This window comes from Schistocerca americana, chromosome 5, assembly GCF_021461395.2.
Source record: "Schistocerca americana isolate TAMUIC-IGC-003095 chromosome 5, iqSchAmer2.1, whole genome shotgun sequence".
Taxonomy (NCBI): Eukaryota; Metazoa; Arthropoda; class Insecta; order Orthoptera; family Acrididae; genus Schistocerca; species Schistocerca americana.
The window spans coordinates 466,395,222-466,416,572 of NC_060123.1; the positions used below are offsets into that span (position 1 = coordinate 466,395,222).

The 21,351-nt window shown below is 40.8% G+C and overlaps 1 protein-coding gene across 1 annotated transcript in view; it reads right to left on the reverse strand.

Moving 5' to 3' along the window:
• Positions 1 to 21,351, reverse strand: part of LOC124616442 — a 164,814-nt gene that overhangs the window by 91,542 nt on the left and 51,921 nt on the right. Inside the window, exon 3 of the mRNA XM_047144750.1 lies at positions 18,797 to 19,016. Within this exon, the coding sequence (XP_047000706.1) occupies positions 18,797 to 19,016 (220 nt within the window). The remainder of the gene's footprint in view (positions 1 to 18,796; positions 19,017 to 21,351) is intronic.

Here is a 21,351-nt window from a genome sequence, read left to right on the forward strand (position 1 = left end):
AGGTAAAAGTCATCACTTGTGGTTGGAATGCACTGATTGTTAGTGAACGCAGGATTGTCATCATTACACTGCGTGTCACATGTCCTATCGGTAAAGTTGTTTGCGTCGGTAATTTCATTCATAATACCTCGCGATACACTATTCACAGTCTTTCGCGGCATTTTTAAAGTAGTCACAATTATTCAAAAAACAAATAAGCACAATGCAAAAGTAACACACAAATACAACAGAGCAAAGAATTGCCATTGACCTGTAGAAAGAAAGTCACAAATTAATAAAAGCGTTGCGCCAAATCCTAATTATATCTAAGCAAATAAGAGCAGATATCTGACTGTTGCTCAAAAGACTCTCAATGAAATACGATCCTGGACTGGGTGTCGCCAAGTGTAACCTCCCCACAAAAATTTTGTATGACAATATTTAACAGAAAAGGAGCCAAGCGGCAATATCGTCCCCTCAGAAATATTTAGATAAAAAAATATAATAATAAGTGGGACCCAAGAATAACCTCCCTGCAATCAAATGTACTGACAAAGGCAACAAAAATGTGAAAATCGCAATCTGACTCTGGTGTAAGCTCCCACAAAAATAATGAAAGTCAATTCAGTGATAAGAAAATCTCAGAAAAATGATAATAATGATTCAATTAAACCGAAATATCGGTCTTTGGCCCTGTGCAAAAAATCAAAATTAAATTCTTACCTCATTGCAACACCTAGTCAAATTTCTGCTCTTGTAGTTGCGCACCGCTTGGAGGAACTGCATTGCAAATAATAATATTCCTTTTTTTTTTTTTTTTGTAATCTAATTGAAAACTGAAACTTTTGTTTAAGGGAAGTGGAACGAAATAGTTACTTCAATTAAATGAAAATTTTATGTAAAATTGCTTTTGAAATCAAAGTTATTATTGAGGGCACTTGTTGAAAATTAGTTACAATAGTTAAACTTTACATTATCCGATGATTATCTTGATTAACAGTATACCTCATTCAGCATCTTGACCAGTGTTGTCGCCAGAGCACATCACGCAATCCCACTGGACTGCTACCACTGACCGACCGCTCTGCATGACGACTACTAGCGTACTGCACGCCACTGAACAGAGCTACTGCTCGCGACGACTACTGACAGAGTACTGCCCTCAACTAGACAGAGCTACAGACTCGCAACGACTACTGACAGAATACAGCACGCAACTAAACAGAGCTACTGCTCGCGACGACTCGCGCGGTCAAGCGCAAACTCTCTGGTCACAGATGCTACAATGCCTCGCCATCGCTGCTATGTTACATACGTGTTTCAATATCTAAAAGCTTTATATTTCCGTATTGTTGCTTTAAAATTGTAAACTTTGAGTTTCGGTATCTTTGTATTGCCACGTAAAATACATTGTTTTAATTCTAAAACTTTTCATGAAGAAATTGTTTTGTATGCAATGAATGATGAATGACGAATCAGAGGTCTGTGGTCCAGTCCTTCCATTAACATTGACGTTGGCGATTGTAGCCCCATAACACTGTTGTACAGAATGACCAAATTACTCAGCTCAGAATAAGAATTAAAAGTAAATGAAACCAAAGTGGTTGCAACAATTTACAGCTGAAGTTACACTAGCAATATACCTAACATCAATCCTGCTGACAAAATAGCACTCGAAGTGAAGAAATTCTGATGCCGTAGCGGCATATGGGCTCTCGATGGATGAAGTAAGGAGGCTGTAAGGAGAACACTAACACAGGCTAACAGGCAAAATATGACTACTAGCATAAACCGTAGGTCTTAAATTGAAGACGAAATTCCTGAGAAAGTACGTCTGGACCACAGCAGTGTATGAAATTATCGTATGGCATTTATTGGTCGGGATATTCCCTTCGGGCTTCAGCCGCCGTATTTCAAATCTCTTTAGCTGACGCCGTTTCAGCGACTTGCGTGTCGATGAATTCTGTCTCCATAAGCTATATCAAGCAGTAGTTACAAAAAGCTAAGCAGTTTCTCTGCTGCTAATACCTTGGATATCTGGTTATCTATGTCAGCTGGATCTACGTTGGACACTGGTGGTGCTAGGATGTTGGGTTTCAAAAAGAATACAATGAGTATAAGCACTTATATTTACTAGTGGAATAACACTTTAAAACAGGAGAAAACCGCAAAATGTTTACAAAACCAAAGTTTTTCGCTGTGTTATTATCACTAATCATGTAGATGACGTCTACAAAATTCTTCACTTACGCTAAGTAACATTCCTTTGACGACAAAAGTCACTGCTGCTGTTGTTCTGCCGAAGAGCTATTTCATGTCACGAGAAGAAGTTGTAAGGAATCCTTTAGGTACACATGAACTATAGGATGGTATCATGTCTGGAAACATGGACATCAAGAACATGGAGCAGTGTGTCACTGAGGAATTGCCGCTCGTTGTTGCGCCAGTGAAGTGGGACTCCTTGTTGTTTGCATATGAAATCACTAGTGTCTTCTTGAATTTGTTGAAAAACCTACGGCTGTGGCACTCCATGACTAACTTTCCAGTTTCTGTGTATGTCCTCAAAAAGAATATATGGTACACCTTGTCATAAAAAATTAAACAAAACACTTTCACTTATGGCTAGTCTCTTTTATGCTGAACGATTGACTTCTGGTTCTTCTACATCTACATCTACATTTCTACTCCGCAAGCCACCCAACGCTGTGTGGCGGAGAACACTTAACGTGCCACTGTCATTACCTCCCTTTCCTGTTCCACTCGCTTATGGTTCGCGGGAAGAACGACTGCCGGAAAGCCTCCGTGCGCGCTATTATGTCTCTAATTTTACATTCGTGATCTCCTCCTGAGGTATAAGTAGGGGGAAGCAACATATTCGATACCTCATCCAGAAACGCACCCTCTCGAAACCTGGACAGCAAGCTACACGGCGATGCAGAGCGCCTCTCTTGAAGAGTCTGCCACTTGGGTTTGCTAAACATTTCCGTAACGCTATCACGGTTACCAAATAACCCTGTGACGAAACGAGCCGCTATTCTTTGGATCTTCTCGATCTCCTCTGTCAACCCAACCCGGTACGGATCCCACACTGATGAGCAATACTCAAGTATAGGTCGAACGAGTGTTTTGTAAGACACCTCCTTTGTTGATGGACTACATTTTCTAAGGACCCTTCCAATGAATCTCAACCTGGCATCCGCCTTACCAACAATCAATTTTATATGATCATTCCACTTCAAATCGTTCCGTACGCATACTCCCAGATATTTTACAGAAGTAACTGCTACCAGTGTTTGTTCCGCTATCATATAATCATACAATTAAGGATCCTCCTTTCTATGTATTCGCAATACATTACATTTGTCTATGTTAAGGGTCAGTTGCCACGCCCTGCACCAAGTTCCTATCCGCTGCAGATCTTCCTGCATTTCGCTGCAATTTTCTAATGCTGCAACTTCTCTGTATACTATAGCATCATCGGCGAAAAACCGCACGGAACTTCCGACACTATCTAGTAGGTCATTTATATATATTGTGAAAAGCAATGGTCCCATAACACACCCCTGTGGTCCGCCAGAGGTTACTTTAATGTCTGTTGACGTCTCTCCATTGAGAACAACATGCTGTGTTCTGTTTGCTAAAAACTCTTCAATCCAGCCACACAGCTGGTCTCATATTCCGTAGGTTCTTACTTTGTTTATCAGGCGACAGTGTGGAACTGTATCGAACGCCTTCAGGAAGTCAAGGAAAATGGCATCTACCTGGGAGCCTGTATCTAATATTTTCTGTGTCTCATGAACAAATAAAGCGAGTTGGGTCTCACACGATCGCTGTTTCCGGAATCCATGTCGATTCCTACAGAGTAGATTCTGGGTTTCCGGAAATGACATGATACGCGAGCAAAAAATATGTTCTAAAACTCTACAACATATCGATGTCAGAGATATAGGCCTATAGTTTTGCGCATCTGCTCGGCGACCCTTCTTGAAAACTGGGGCTACCTGTGCTCTTTTCCAATCATTTGGAACCTTCCGTTCCTCTAGAGACTTGCGGTACACGCCTGTTAGAATGGGGGCAAGTTCTTTCCGTACTCTGTGTAGATTCGAATTGATATCCAGTCAGGTTCAGTGGATGTTCCTCTGTTGAGTGATTTCAGTAGCTTTTCTATTCCTTGGACACTTATTTCCATGTCAGCCATTTTTTCGTTCGTGTGAGCATTTAGAGAAGGAACTGCAGTGCGGTCATCCACTGTGAAACAGCTTTGGGAAAAGGTGTTTAGTATTTCCGCTTTACGCGTGTCATCGTCTGTTTCAATGCCATCATCATCCCAGAGTGTCTCGATATACTGTTTCGATCCACTTACTTATTTAACGTGAGACCAGAATTTCCTAGGAGTTTCTGTCAAGTCGGTACATAGAATTCTACTTTCGAATTCACTGAACGCTTCACGCATAGCCCTCCTTACGCTAATTTTTACATCGTTTATCTTCTGTTTGTCTGAGAGGTTTTGACTGCGTTTAAACTTGCAGTGAAGCTCTCTTTGCTTTCGCAGTAGTTTCCTAACTTTGTTGTTGAACCACGGTGGATTTCTCCCGTGCCTCACAGTTGTACTCGGTACGTACCTGTCTAAAACGTATTTTACGATTGGCTTGAACTTTTTCCGTAGACATTCAACAATGTCAGTTTTGATTCTTGAGACCCATAAGTGCAAATGACGCTGATTTTAAAATGAAATGTTGCTTCATCACTGAGGTGAAAGCAGATCGTTCCTGTGTTCACAGAACAAACGAGTTTAGGAGCTCCATGTATTTCCGTGTTTGTGGGTATGTCGAAATGGTGTTTTACATTATTGGTTAGGTGATAGATTTATTGAATATAAGAGTTACAAGGGATTAGAGGCGGATGCCGTGCTCGGCCCAGGACTTGGCGTACTTCTTCCTGTATTCTCCAGATGGGTCGTACTTGTCCAGCAGCTTCTTCATGAGGTCTGGGTGGCGGCGCGAGACCTCTCCGAAGAAACCTCCGATCTTCTTGTGCTGTGTCTCAGTGCACTTGGCGCAGTCTGTACGCACTATTTCGGGCAGCACCTCTGCAAAAGAAAATACTGTTAAAATCATCGAATTTTGTTGTGCTTCGGGATGGAGGCCGGTTTTGAATTTGTAGATTGGGGTGAGCAGTGCGTAAATTGTTGACATAGTCGCTAGGGTCCTCAGGCGTCAAAACACAACTACTCCTTAATTTTTCTGGAAATACTACTGCGTCGTCTCAACCGTTCTGCCACATAATCACATTCCCAGAATCAAAACTTGTCGTTTGACATCAGGCCTGCAGTATCAAGGCTGTAGCCAACGACAAAAGATGAATGACAGATCCCAGGCGTTTTAAAACCTAGCCATTTGGCTAATTGAGTATACTGCAGAAGAAACTGCGCCATTAAAGAAAAACTTAGGTACCAATCAAGCTGCTACGTCTTCTAATGGGGAAACATCAAGTCAAGAACTTAATGGAACATTGGTGAAGTAAATAGTGGGCCATGTTTTACAGGTTAACTTTGTTACGAGGTCGTGTAAATGTCTGACATCAACAGGATTACGGAGAGAATTATAAGATGTACTACATTAAGTATTAAGTGAAGAACTTAGGTTGTTTTAATTACACATATATTTAGTAGTACCGTACCTACTAGCAGAATTAAAGGTTTTAATTTCTATCTTTTATTTCCTTTCAAAACGCGTAAAGTGCGTATCGCACATACACGATCTTAGGCCTAATTTTTCGGGTATACAAGTTTTGATTTATAACGTTAATTTAACTGTATTACTTTACTATATTAATATTACACATGTTTATTAGTGTTCCACATAACTTTAGTGGCTTTTGTGATCTGTAGTTAATACAATATTATTGTTATTGCCTAAATTAATTTTGTTAAAAATATTTAAACAACCATGAGCAAGAAGTGTTTGAGCTGCCGTACGAGAGTCAGTTCTGGGGTTCTGTGCAGCTGTTGTGGCAGATGTTTACATTGGGGTGACGATAGTGCCATGGGAATCGGAGAAGTGAATGGGTCTCTTTCATGGTATTGCAGATTATCTTCAAGGCATAGGAAAATAGCGGAACGGGAAGGGAACATAAGAGCCCATCGGGCTGAACTGGATAGTGCTAGGGAGGAACTGATGAGGTTAAGGGCGGAGGAGGGTGAAGACAGGTGAGAAGTGGTAGCAAGGAACAGGGGCCACTGAAAGAGAACAGTATCAGACAGTTTTATCATTGGCACAAACAACAGATTTGCCTTGTTACCTCAGTCAGCTAAGGAAGAGTCTGAACTAGATGAAAGTGTATTCAGCACTCAACAGACTTTCACTAGGAAACCAACTGTGGCAAAAAACCTAGAAAGTAGGAGGAAAGTTCTGTTGTCAGGTAGTAGCCATGAAAGAGGTGTAGGCCAGAATTTGCAGAAAAAATTAGGTGACAGGTACAAAGTCACAAGTATTTTCAAGCCCAGTGCATGTCTTAGACAAGTGATAGAGGATGTAGGATGATTGTGCAAAGGTTTTACAAAGCAGGATCATGTTGTGGTTGTGGGTGGAGCGGGAAACAGTATTGATGGGGACCAGGGCTACAATATTAAGTGTGACCTAGTGAAAACGGCATCTGCAACGAACCATACAAATGTTGGCTTGGTTCCTGCTCTCATGCGGTATGACTGGCCCCAATTGAACAGCTTTGTCAGGAAGGTCAATATGGAGCTAGATCAGCTGCTTTGTTCTGCTACTTTTTCAAGCATAGGTTTGGTTCCAACTGATGGTATTGGTAGGTGAGACTTCACATGACATGGCCTGCATCTCAGTAGGAAAGGGAAGGGTAAACTGGCTGGGATGATAGCAAAATCTTTAAGTGGGTGCACTGGAACTCATGGGATTACTTTTTTAGGCTAAGATCATTATCCAATCATCCTACATTGGTTGGAATCAAACTTCATGAAAAGTTCAGACAGGCAGGTACTAGGGATGTGAAAATATCACAAGATTCTCATAACAGTACAGTGGAAATAATGTTAGTATGTCACAAGATTCACATAAAAGTACAGTAAAAATAATGTTAATATATTGCATCAGAATATCAGGGGATTAAAAAACAAAGTAGATAAGCTTCTTGTTTGTACAGAAGATTTAGAAACTGAGGATGGAATAGATTTACTATGCCCGTCTGAACATCATGTAGTCACAGGTATGGAAATGGTAAATGTAGGTGGATATAAGCTTTCAGCACATGTAAGTAGAGTCACTATGGAAAGAGGATGTATGTTAAAATCAGTCATAGTGTGAAAAATTTGGAAACTAAAAAATTTTGCGCAGACCAACGCATAGAATCATGTGCATATGAGCTGAAACTAAATAAAGGCACTTTTATAATTGTAGCTGTTTCCCCATTGGGAAATTTTCAACTATTGTAGAAAAACGTGGATTATTTGTTGTGCATCCTGTCAGAAAAAGGAAACAAATTATTGTTTGTGGGGATTTCAACGTATATTTTCTGAAAGAGTCAGATAGAAAGCTTGACCTAGAAGTATTACTTGGTTCTTTCAATTAGACATCAGTTATTGATTTTCCTACTCGGGTGGTACAGGAAATCAGCACACTGATAGATAACGTTTTCATAGACGAAGATAAATTTAATTAAATAAAAAATTTTCCAGTTAAGCGTGGTCTGTCTGATCATGATGCAAAGCTAGTTTCAGTATATGATATAGCTCTGTACAGGAATGCAAAACAGCCCTCCAAAATAGTGTGTCCCATTAACGATTTAACACTTCAAAATTTTAGGGGAACCTTGCAACAGACTGGTATGAGGTGTACAGGGAACATGATGCTAATTTAAAATTTAACCTATTTCATGATACCTTTGAGAGTATATTTGAAAACAGTTTCCTAAGAAATCAGTGAAATATAATTGTAAAAGCCATGGCTTACTAAAGGGATAAAAATATTTTACAAATAGAAAAGGGAAATGTATCTTATAGCTAGGAGGAGTCATGACCTCAAAACAATGAAACATTATAAAAACTACTGCACTGTATTAAGAAAAGTTTTTAAAAAGTTCAGAAGTATGTCCTTATGTCTGAGATTAGCACATCTGATAATAAAATTAAAACAATTTGGAATACTGTGTAAAGGGAAACAGGGCAACTGAGAGCACAGGAAGACACGTTCCACATCATTACGAAATGTCGTATTCATGATCTATGAAAAAAGGATTAATTTATGTATGTACAGAAAATTTATCATAAACTATATCACGACAAATATGCGCACTTCCGCAGCATATGTAACTCCTAAAAAGGCTGTACGCAGGGATGTCTAAATATATAGCAATTGCTTTTCCAGTTTAGGCCTACAGATAACTTCCTTACCATCGTACTGCTTGTGGATAAAGATACAGGTAAAAGAACACTTGCTGGAAAGACAGGCAGAGAAGACGATTTTTCGTCAAAACCCATCCTTGTTCCAAAAAAGTTAACATTTCGAAGCTGTTTACATTTTTTGGTATATACAGACGTTTAAGAATAGACCCGAAGAAAGGAATCTTATAATTAGTGAGCAAATAAGACACTCTGCAGTGAAAACCGTCACTAAAACATAGGCTCGAGATTTAGCTCCTTTTCATACGAGTTGAAATTTTCATAAGGTTTTCCCACTCCTTTAGTTCTCAATGTCATCAGAAACTCAAGAAATGGGGTCAACTGTTTACGCACGCTTCTATCAGCAACCTTTAGTAGATACGCTTAGGACATGACACTGACACTTCAGGACGGAATGATAGTTACGAAAACTTTTCCAAACAGGTGGCTCAATAACCTTATACCTTAGTGGCAAAAGGAGGGGGCGGTCTTCCAGTCGACAATTCTCAACTACCTGGAAGAATAAAAGTGTGTGTAGGGCCGGGAGAAGAATTTCTCGCGAAACTAAAGCTGTGAGGGCGAGTCGTGGGTCACTCTTCGATAGCTTGGTCGGTGTAACACTTTAGACGTTCTTGGATATTTCAGTCGGTGGATCACTTGCCCGCGAAAGGCAAAAGTTGAAGTCTGGAGTTCCGGTATCGCAGTTTCATTCTGCCAAGGAGTTTCAGTATCAAAACTGTTCGGGAAGCACATAGGGCAGTGGGATTTGGTACTAATATTTTCGTTCGTGTACTGCTCAGGTTTTAATGAAATACGGGAAGACATCTGTCTCATCCTGAAACTTTCGCCCCATAAAAATATAAACACCAAGAATAATAAGCCACCGCTTACGAACGCCAAATTCTATGGGGAGTATGCCAGTAGATTATTAGATATAGAGGCCTACTGGGTGGAAACTAGTGCATTAATTTTATGTTGAAAGGTAATAACAAGATTTCTAATAAAATAATTTAAGTAAAATAATTCCAAACATTGAAAACATGTGTAAAATTGGATAATTCACGCTCGTAGACAATGTAATTCAATACGAAACAAGCTGTTGCGCTAATAGAATTGAAGAAATATTAGGGTTCAAGTGCCTTTAGAATAAGTTAACGAAAGTCGAAACACAAGCATCGACTGGCTGGAGAAGGGCCAGGAAGTGTGGTTCTGACATTTACTAGGGAGTCATCCCGCCCTCGTACATCTGTCCGTAGCGAACTGTCATAAGGTGAGTCGAATAGCGTAGACAGAATGCCATCTTCCACTGTACAAGACTTGAGGCTAGGAAAGGAACAATTAGCGGAGAATGATAGTGGTAATTAGGCAATTACTTGTGATTAACTGAGTACGAGAAGTTAGAGCGACGTAATGTCTCTTGCTGGAAGCATTGCGAAAGTAAGTTCGCTGCGTATCCTACGACATGGAGAAGTCCAATGATATAAGCCACTCTGTCGAAGGGCAGATTGTTATAGTTCGACGCCGCGGAAAGAGCATTTATGAAACGGTGAATATGGTCGGCTTTTCACGTGATTAGGTCGTGAACCGGTACGGGAACTGTTTGAAGGTTGTGAAAAAATAATAGTTGAAATGGCTCTGAGCATTATGCGACCTAACTTCTGAGGTCATTAGTCGCCTAGAACTTAGAACTAATTAAACCTAACTAATCTATGGACATCACACGCATCCATGCCCGAGGCAGGATTCCAACCTGCGACCGTAGCGACTTTCACTTGGATTTCCATAGGATCTGTGGTAACAATTGACGGCACCATCACAGCTGTGGACCACAGTAACATTATTGCGGACCGCCTGTATCCCTTTGCGTTTGATATCTTTCCCGATAGTAATGGCATCTTCCAGCAGTATCACTGCCCGCATCACAAGACCAGAATCATGCTACATCAGTTTTAGCAGCAAGACGGTGAACTCAAATTGGTATTTTGGTCACCAAATACGTATGAAAAGACACCAAATAAACGCATCTGTGACTCTTCAGGGTGCCAGCTCCGCCACTACATATCTGCAGCCCGCGATTTACAGAAAACTCGTAGGCAGTGCGTAGAGGTTTGGTGTCATAAACCTTCACAGACCCAACTAGGACTTTGAAAAATCTTTCCAAGCACACTTCCTTATTACGTACCAACAGTGTACGAAAAGAATACTAATCAGCTGGTGACAAAATTTTGGCTCGTTAGGGTGTCTACTTGTGAGATTTGCAATTTTTAACGGTAATAACAATGAACAACTGGACGATAGAGTAGGCCTGTGACTAGCTGAATGGACTGTTATACCGCCATCACTACAGTCATTAGGCGAACTTGAAGGTGTAATAGAATTGAAGCTGAGTTATCACCATGAGTAGTGTTTTAGTGTCATGTGTTACGCTTTGGTCAACCAATTAATATTCCGTCTTTCATTTAGAGACAGTGTGTGTAGTATTTTGAGCTGATTTTTGTTCCCAGACAGCTTTGTTGATGGTACACAGGGTGGTGAGGAATAAACTGAAAAGCTTGCAAGGGAGTTGCAGATTAGGTTATGCTAATAAATAATTGTTCAGCTGATAACTCGATAAGTTGCGCTGTTCCGGAGTTAATTAGCATTGTAATTAGCTAATCAGGTGCAGATTATAGCGCAGGCTTTGATTCGAGTTCGATACTTACTACCGTCCCATGTTCAACTTTTGTATCGCTCTCTTCTCCGGTTTTAGGAAATCAAACGAGGAACACGTTTGGCGACACCTTCTCTGGCTCGCGCAACGCCCTGATTGACCAATTTCAATGCTAATTAAGTCGGAAACGGCGCAACGTGTGGAATTTCATTGTTAACTGTTGTTTCTCAGCACAAGCTACCCTGTAACACTTTAACTAGCTTTTCAGACTGTTTCTGACCGCCCTCTATAATTGAGAACTACAGAGCAATTCATCACATGCCTTAAGGAAGAATTAATGCTTGTGATCAGTAAACAATGTTCCATTTTAATCGATCTAATTGTTCTGTTTTTACTAGTCCACTGGTGATAAAAGTGTATAGTGTGACAACGGTGGTTTCTTCAGTGGGTATATCTGTGTGCATCCTGTGGAGTGTAATAGAACATTATTATGTGAAAGAGAATCCACAGCCTCCCAAGATATGAGGTGATGTATAAAATTGTAACCCCTATGTCAACTTTTCGTTGTGCTTTTGCTATAAAGCATTTGCTGCAATTGGTTCAGTTTCTTGTACAACTTATTTCTTGGCCTCTCTACTGTCAATACAAAAGCAGAAGGTCATATTGATAATCCTCCTACATCATAGGTTAATATGCTCCAAAGCTGTACTACTTTTGTTCGGTATTACTAATATTCTCTGTTTTAAATAGTTTTCCTGGATTTTAACGAGTAACTCCAAATGGATTTGAGTGTTGCTAATAAGGCGTAGCTATTGATCGGCATGCATATGGTGCAGCGTTAAATAGATGATGCATGATCTATAATGGAATCGGTGTCTACTGAACATTCGTTTTAAGGAGTTCGATCTTTTTAAAAGAAGTATTCTTAACCAACGCAAATACTGGTGTTGATATGCGTTTATTTCTTTCCATGGCCACACATCACTTTGTTAGTGACGGAAAAACAGTCATCGACTGTGCCGGATTTTATCGCCACTCCCGCTATCTTCTTGTTAACCACGTAAAACAAATAATATTAGATTATTCACAAAGGAAGAACATATATAGGTGGCCTGGCGTTGCGTTACAGCGTAAGGAGATAAGCTGCACAGCTAATCAAATGTGCGTGCCTCGCACAAGCTTACTGGTACCGCAGTAAACCATGATTTCTCCAATTTTATGCTGGGGACCAATAAGCACTATGTATTATGGGGGAAGAATTAATTTCCTGTATGGAATTGGAGTATGGTCTCGGAGGTTGTTCACTGTGCACAACATAGTTCTTGCAGTATCAACCACAGTAGACAGGAATTTCAGACTGACTTAAACCTTTATCCCAACCCACATTTTTATTTGTAATCAAACTTATTTAAATTTGGTTAACACTCATATTCCAATCGCCATTACTCCAGTGGGGTTCCGTTACTGCAATCTGCAGCTACGTGGTTACTGAATACAGACTCACTGCATCCACGGCACGGGCCTCATTTTAAGTGTGTGAGCTTGTCGTGTGGGCTATACCGTCCTACTGGGTAGCGGAGTGTAGACTACGATGGGGCTCACCCTTGAGCGCCTTCCCGGCGGGTCTGCACGCTGCGTCTCCTTCTTCCAGCAGGCAGCGCATCGCATCCTGGACTCGAGTTTCATCCGACAGTACCTCCTTCAGGTCTAGGCTGTCAAACGTGGCCGCGTACTTCTCCTGCAACACAGCACACCACTCGCTGTAACCAGAGGACTCATTGCAGGCACAGTAATTCGTATTTCCGAAAGAAACTGTCGATATTGCCCGTACCCTTCAAATTACCATCCTGGCAATCGCTTTAAACTGCAACTCGGGAGCCTGTCGGGGAACTGAAGCCACCTTCTTCCCGAAAATGTCTCTAGCACCTTGCCAATGATCCACCTCACGTAGTACATTTCTGAAGTCTTCCTTAATGAGTTGTTGAAGGCATATATACTAAAATTAGCATTGGTATGTGTGTACGCAATAAATGTTTGCTAAGTGTGTACATAAATTACACGATTAATTTTATATGCACAAAAGGTGAAAATGTCGTTAACGACCACATCCCAAAACTTTGTCACCTAACTCGGGTACAGCACCAGAAGATGAAGAAGAAGAAGAAGTAGAGGAAACTTAAAAAACGACAGCGGAAATTGATCGTTGATACTGTCACTTATATTTCGAACTAGAACTCTGCTGCCTTACATATACACATGCCGTGCAGGCACTTTCTGTGACTATGTTTCAAATATAAATATAGACCCATCGTAAACAGTAACTAAATTTTAAGTTCCTCTACTTTTTTTTATTATTGACTACGCATTTTTGAGGCTTTGCTCCTTCAACAGCGGCTGGTTCGCAGGTTTAGTTCTAGTTACATTGTTCTTGGAAAATCATTGATGTAGAAGTGTGTAGGTTTTAAATTTATCGCTTTTTGTTCAGAATTCTTTTGGTGGATTCGTAAGACGAAATATTCCCTTTCTCGAGGGCGCTGCATTCGGACTTAACACATTCAGAGTTTACAGACATCACTACAAATGTTACACGCACCTAGCGTTTCCTCGTTAAGAGAGGTATTACATAGTTTTTCTATTTATGAAGATATTAATTTTTTACAGTTTTTTACGTTAAAGTGCAATAAGTATAGTCTGTTTCTCAAATATGTCATCCATTTAATTAAAAACTCTAAAGCGTATCACAGAATTTGAATTCTGAATGATATTGGATAAACTTCCTCGGTTTGTAATTTGACATGTTTGCAAAAATAACATTTTCTACAAAAAGAGGATGTACAGTAAATAAAACTAAGTGGAATCTGTTGCATATGATGTGGTTCGAGAGAAGAGGCAAGTTTCGCTAGGGTCCTTATTACTTTTGTGTGTTCGTTGTCAATCGTTTCGTTCAGAATGACAGCTGACTGTCGTTTTTTGTTTCTGTGTACGCCTGAGCTTTCCGTAATCCTTTACTTTATGCCTTTTGATTGTGCATTCGAAATGGTCAGTCAGTTATTCATGTTTGTCGTTTTGTGTTCTCCCTGGTGCAGAAGGATTCCAACAGTTCACTTACTGTAATTATTTGGTGGAAGGTCTCCATACGTTCTAATACGCACTCCCTGTGTCTAATATACAAGTTGTGACAACTATGCTGAAATTTATACACTGAAGCCTTAATTGGGTTTACGTTATTTGCTAATTGGGTATGATGGATTAATGAGTTACTTTTGAACGACAAACTGATGTTGACCTCACACTTGTTCAGGATCCTAGTTATTCAGTAGCGGATGGGACCAATAAATGTAATACTATCGCGTGGTATGGGACTAATAAATGGTTTACTATCGCGTGGTATGCTGCTATTCAGTTGCAGATGCAGCTATTCTGGCGTGTCGGTGAAAACGCGACCTGCGGTAATGGTGAGCAACAGCCGACTGGACCGCTCTCCCTCCCGACCCACAACGCACGTACGTATGTGTGTGTGTGTGTGTGTGTGTGTGTGTGTGTGTGTGTATGGGTACCGCTGACCCACACTGACTTATTGCTTTCCAAAGCCAAGTACGGTTATCTGGTTTGCATACAGCGTATCTTTGCAGCCAGTCTACTTCTGCTAGCCGGTAATCACTTCTTCGCGTAGAGATATAATTAATCTTCCCTGTAGCGCTATTTGTTTCTCCCGTTTCTCTACCAAGCAACCATATTTTACTTACTTTTGTGATCGTATACATTATTTTTTAAGTCAACATCCCTTTTCCTCAACACACTCTGATCGTACAGAAACGAATGCGATTTGGTCAGAAAGGTTTTTTAACCAGTTTCTGACATTGTGCAACAATATTGCGCTAAAGTTCACTGTTTGTGGAAAATTTTAACATAAAAGAGATTTTCAACTACCGTAGGCAAAAAGGCATGATGGATGCGCAGCTGCAGACCTCTATTTCACAAATGTAACATATTAATAACGAATTAGAGACTCCCTTTTCATTTTGTCTTATCACAAATACATTTAATTTGTTTGAAAGTATTTATTAACTGTATAATATGTATACAGCATAGCCATAAATAATAACCGTGGCCAGTGCGGTAGTCCATTATCTCTGTCTGTCGTACGAGCCGATTTTTCTAAATGAATTTATTTTCCTGGACGACAAACATATTTGTCATTGTCGCCTTGAGTTGTGATTTGCCTATTGGATGTATGGATAAAATCAAACTTACCTATTGCTACTACGACCTAACGTGCTTACTGTAATTGAAAATGTTAGTCGAGTTGCAATTACAGGTTATGTGGCCCTACTGACACTCGCTGATCTCTGCACGTTGTACAAGCCAGAAGAAAAATTCTGAATCCAAAACATAGTTTTAGACACATAGTCATGTGTATACAAGGATGTATCATAAATTCATGATTATTATTTCACGTCGTACGATACGTTTTTAAAGAGTTTTCTCTCATTTCCACAACCACCCTCATCCCAACGAAAACATTCATTTCACATACTGCCATTGTTGAAGACTATAAAAGTAAGAAGGTTATGCACAGGTCCCTTGGTTGACGTTTATAGTGAATATTTAGCTGTCAGTAGTGGCGACGGGATCATTTCAATACATTTCATAAGTGTTTGGTAGTATCCTTACATTAGACATTCGCTGCCATTCTTAAGGTAAAAGTGAGCATCATGATAACAATGCCACCCCTCACGTACCACGCACCTAACCATTAAAGGGGGCGGGAGGCGGGGGAGTGGAGTGGTCAGTCGTGTTTGTGCTCCTCTACGATTCAGCCACCGTACGGTTCGTGCAACCACAACACATACATATCCGTAGAGAGGCCAGACTAGCATAGGGTTCCGGAAGTAGTACAGCAACGTTTCCATGTAGTTGCAGGAGCAACAGTCTGAATGACTTATGCTGCAATCTTACATAAGCCAACAAGGAGTTGGTGTGTTGGTACTGTGATTGGCTGAAAAGGACGGGAGTTTACAGCTATTATATTTCCCGAGAACATGCCGTTTTAATCCTACGTTTATTGATGATGGTAGCCCCTTTGATAAAATATTGTGGAGGTAAAATAGTTCCCCCAGGAATTCCGGATGAGGACTACTGAACTGGTCGTTGTCATTAAGAGAAACAAATCCCTTGATCTGTAGGTCGAAACATGGAGTATCACATATTTTAAACGTAGAGGCGTCTGCAGGAGAGAAGACGAGAACAGCTACATCAGTCTTCGCACTGAATACCATAACAACAAATTATGTCTTAGCTTACGTCACTATTGTCGGTAACTACTCCTTACGGCGGAAGGGCAAGTATACATAATAGAACAGCAAAACAAGTGCGTTCACAGGAATCTCAAAAACTACGTGCTACTGCGCATTCTCAAATCAGAATGCCTATCAGTGAATGTGACAGAACCACAGTTGGAAACATGGAAGCAAAAATCGAAGAAAAATCAAAGGACAAGTCTTTAATGAAATTCAGGTCAACATAGAAATCTACCTGAATATGGAAGCAATTTTGTGTACCATGATGGAAACGACGCTGGCAGATTCACTGACTGAATAAAAATAAGTTGTCGTACGACATATTCAACTGCTGGGTGGTTATGATTAAAGTGAAACTACTCACCGTTCCGTGTGAGCTGTAATTATTGTATGGCTACGAGATGTGGTAATTATGCTAGTGCATTAATGTGGATCCTATTTATGCTGAAAAAAATAGTTTCGAATTTGCCCACAAGGTGCAACTCTATCCCTGTAAAATATCTCGCCGACGTTTCCGGCGCACACACTGAACAATTTGTGCAAATCAACATTATTCCTTTCTCATTGGTTTAACATTTTCTGCCCACGTCCTGTTCCTAATCCATTACATATGGTAACATTTCTATACTTCTTGCATTCACAGCGCCAGATTTGCACCTGGTGGACAAAATTGGAACTAATTCTTTTTCCAGTGTAAGTGGGTTCCAATTTAAAGCAATAGGATATGTACGAGGGTAGTTCAATAAGTAATGGAACATATTTTTTTTCTCGGCCAATTTTGGTTGAAAAAACCGGAAATTTCTTGTGGAATATTTTCAAACATTCCCGCTTCGTCTCGTATAGTTTCATTGACTTCCGACAGGTGGCAGCGCTGTACGGAGCTGTTAAAATGGCGTCTGTAACGGATGTACGTTGCAAACAACGGGCAGTGATCGAGTTTCTTTTGGCGGAAAACCAGGGCATCTCAGATATTCATAGGCGCATGAAGAATGTCTACGGTGATCTGGCAGTGGACAAAAGCACGGTGAGTCGTTGGGCAAAGCGTGTGTCATCATCGCCGCAAGGTCAAGCAAGACTGTCTGATATCCCGCGTGCGGGCCGGCCGAGCACAGCTCTGACTCCTGCAATGGCGGAGCGTGCGAACACACTCGTTCGAGATGATCGACAGATCACCATCAAACAACTCAGTGCTCAACTTGACATCTCTGTTGGTAGTGCTGTCACAATTGTTCACCAGTTCTGATATTCAAAGGTTTGTTCCCGCAGGATCCCTCGTTGTCTAACCGAACACCATAAAGAGCAAAGGAGAACCATCTGTGCGGAATTGCTTGCTCGTCATGTGGCTGAGGGTGACAATTTCTTGTCAAAGATTGTTACAGGCGATGAAACATGGGTTCATTACTTCGAACCTGAAACAAAACGGCAATCAATGGAGTGGCGCCACACTCACTCCCCTACCAAGAAAAAGTTTAAAGCCATACCCTCAGCCGGTAAAGTCATGGTTACAGTCTTCTGGGACGCTGAAGGGGTTATTCTGTTCGATGTCCTTCCCCATGGTCAAACGATCAACTCTGAAGTGTCGTAGGCACAAATATCTGAACGAACTTCTCCTTCTTCATGACAACGCAAGACCTCACACAAGTCTTCGCACCCGAGAGGAGCTCACAAAACTTCGTTCTTCCTCATGCACCCTACAGCCCCGATCTCGCACCGTCGGATTTCCATATGTTTGGCCCAATGAAGGACGCAATCCGTGGGAGGCACTACGCGGATGATGAAGAAGTTATTGATGCAGTACGACGTTTGCTCCGACATCGACCAGTGGAATGGTACCGTGCAGGCATACAGGCCCTCATTTCAAGGTGGCGTAAGGACGTAGCATTGAATGGAGATTACGTTGAAAAATAGTGTTGTGTAGCTAAAAGATTGGGGAATAACCTGGTGTATTTCAATGCTGAATAAAACAAGCCCTGTTTCAGAAAAAAATGTGTTACATTACTTATTGAACTGCCCTCGTACAAGTGTCGGTGCCGTATGATTATCACATACGACACTGGGCCTCTGTGAGTAGCTGAACTTTATTAATAACAATCTGGTAGGTTATTAAGAAGACAGCTGAAGTTAGGAATGCTTACAAACTTGAAGTCATATATTCCCTATTGAAACTACAGCAGTCTAAGAAAGTGTAAAATGAGATATCTCAAATATTTGGGTACCCACGCACAGAACATCATTGTAGGAGAATGGCAGCATGGGGCCATAGCCACCAGGCTACTTATAAACTTACTAGAAAACAAAGGTCCTACAGCAGTTCCTTAGTGGTGCGCCTGAAGTACGTTTGCTACCTGAAAGCATTGTGGGCAACTGTGTATCAAGAATTGTGGGTGCTTATGGAAGACTGTGTCTGATTGAAGACTTTGCACTAGAAACGCGGAGTGGCTCTTGGCAACGAGAGGTGATGCTTACCTCGGCGGCCGCGACGAGCGCCAATGAGGCGCAGAGGAGCAGAGCTACGTGACGGTTCATGCTGGTGGTGTCGGCGCTGTGAGCTACCTGTTGTCGACTGTGCCGCAGTGACGACTGGCGCGGCTTATATGCCGGCCTGGCGTGGCCTGGAGTGGCGGCGTATCGCTCTGGGGTTGCCGGAGGAGGGAGCGGGGGTCGATCACCCGACACCTCAGCCCCACTGGTTCACAGCGGGCCACGTCCGGTTACCACCTCCACCACCACGGCCGGTGTTCCACATTGATTACAAGCCACGACCTAGTCTCCTCAAACACTCTCCACCGCCTCACACAAATGCCGAAGACACATCAAGGTTCAGGTATCATCGTTGACTAAAGCCTTCTTATTATATTTTGTGAGTTACAAAATAACTTTCGTTTTTTCTAGGCGAATTCTCAGTCTGTGTTGTTCCAGTTATTAGTGTTTCACACCTCAGTCGGTAGAAGAGAAATCCTTATAGCATCACTTTGTTGCATCTGTCCCTCTGGGTGCCTGTCTGTCACACTTTTCTCAAGGAAAGAGTGGTTAAAAATATCAAGGTTAAATTTATATCATATTTTAATCTGGAAGGTCTCTGACGGTGAATGAGTTTAAGCTATTGGGTTAACAAGGTCAAAAAGATAAGGCCACTTATGTCACATATTTCGATACTCGCTAACTAACTCATGAAAACCTATACGGTATTTCATGTGACCTAGAAATATGAAATTTGACAAGAATCAAAATTTCACATTACAACTAAAGAAATAAATCCGAGAATTATTAAATCGGAATTATAACACACTAAAAAAATTCTTTTCGGTTGTTTATTAAATAACTGTCTGTCTATTCATCCATCTTTTAAGACCTCTTTTCATTAGCAACAGGTAGACGTATAAATTTGAAATTTGTGACGTATTCTAAGGTCTGCAGTCCTTGGCGGTGTAATTAACGTAAGCTTCAAACTCAATGGAATCAAAAGGTATTGCTATTTATGTCACAAATTTTCGTGCTCCCAAACTGGCTCATCAAAACTATAGAGTATCTGCACGGAAGCAAGGTCTCACTCTACATGCAAAGGAAAAAAGTCCATAATTGGTCATTTTTAATTAAATCATATCACTTCTTTCTCATTTGTTATCCGAATGCCTGCCTGTCCTGTTAAGATCCCCTTTTCTCAGGAATGTGTAGGTGTATATCTTCCCTGCATCGATATCGATAAAAAGCCAGAAATGTCTAGATTCTCAATTCCTGGTATCGATGAAATGTCTGTATAAATAATAAAGTTTGTACCAAACCCTCGGTACGTGAGTCCTACTCGCACTTCTCCGGATGTTTATTTGTTTATTTTTCTTTCGCAATGCACGAAATGACTCTGTTGACTCATAACCAGCACCGATTCAGAAAATGTCGCTCTTGTGAAAGACAACTGGCTGTTTATTCTCAACAAATAATGAGTGCTAACGACAAGTGATCTCAAGATGATTATTTCCAGATTTCCAAAGGCCGACTGACAATTTTCATCACAGATGGCTTCTATTCAGTCTGACAACCTCGTAGTTGTCCGACTGGATTCGTGACTTCCTGTTAAAACTATCACAGTGAGTAGTATCATGGGACGTCATCTACTCAAACAGAAATGGTATCTGAGGTTCTCAAATGTAACGTTATGGGCCTTCTGCTGTTCGTAATTATTTAAAGAATTTAACAGACAATCTCAGTCGCCCTATCAGTTTGTCTGGTCTATGTGAACGAATTGCAGAATAATTTCGACAAGATATCTGCACAGTTGGCCCCAAAGAAGAAATAGTGTGAAGGCCTTCTCACGACTACTAATAAATTTCATAAAATGTCGGTTATATGTTAAATAACACAGATTTAATGGTTGGAGATTTAAGAATGGGAAAAGAAATTTCGGAATTGCTAGATGACGATCATTTCAGCTTTAATAAAGGTGAAAGCACTAGAGAGGCAGTTCTGACGTTGCGATTGATAGTGGAAACAAGACATAAAAAACATCATCTACGTTCATAGAATTTGTCGACCGGGAATAAGCGTTCCTGAATGTCGAAATGTTCAAAATGTTCGAAATTCTGAGGCGAACAGGGGTAAGATGTAGGGCAAAACGAGTAATATACAATATGTACAAGCGCCAACATGGAAAAATGAGAGTGGAAGACCATGAGCGAAGTGCTCGGAGTAAAAAGGGTGTAAGAGAGGGAGGTAGTCTTTCGTCCCTACTATTCAATCTAAACATTGAAGAAACAATGACGGAAATAAAAGAAAGGTTCAAGAGTGAGACTGAAATCCAGGTTGAAAGGATATCAATGATGAGATTCGCTGATGATTTGCTGCTCTCAGTGAAAGTGAAAGAGAATTACAGGATCTGTTGAGTGGAATGAACAGTCCAATGAGTACAAAGTATGGACTGAGATTACATCGAAGAAAGACAAAAAGAATGAGCGGTAGGAAAAATGACAAACTTGATATCGAAATCAGGAATCTCGAAATAGCCGAAATTAAGGAATTTTGTCACC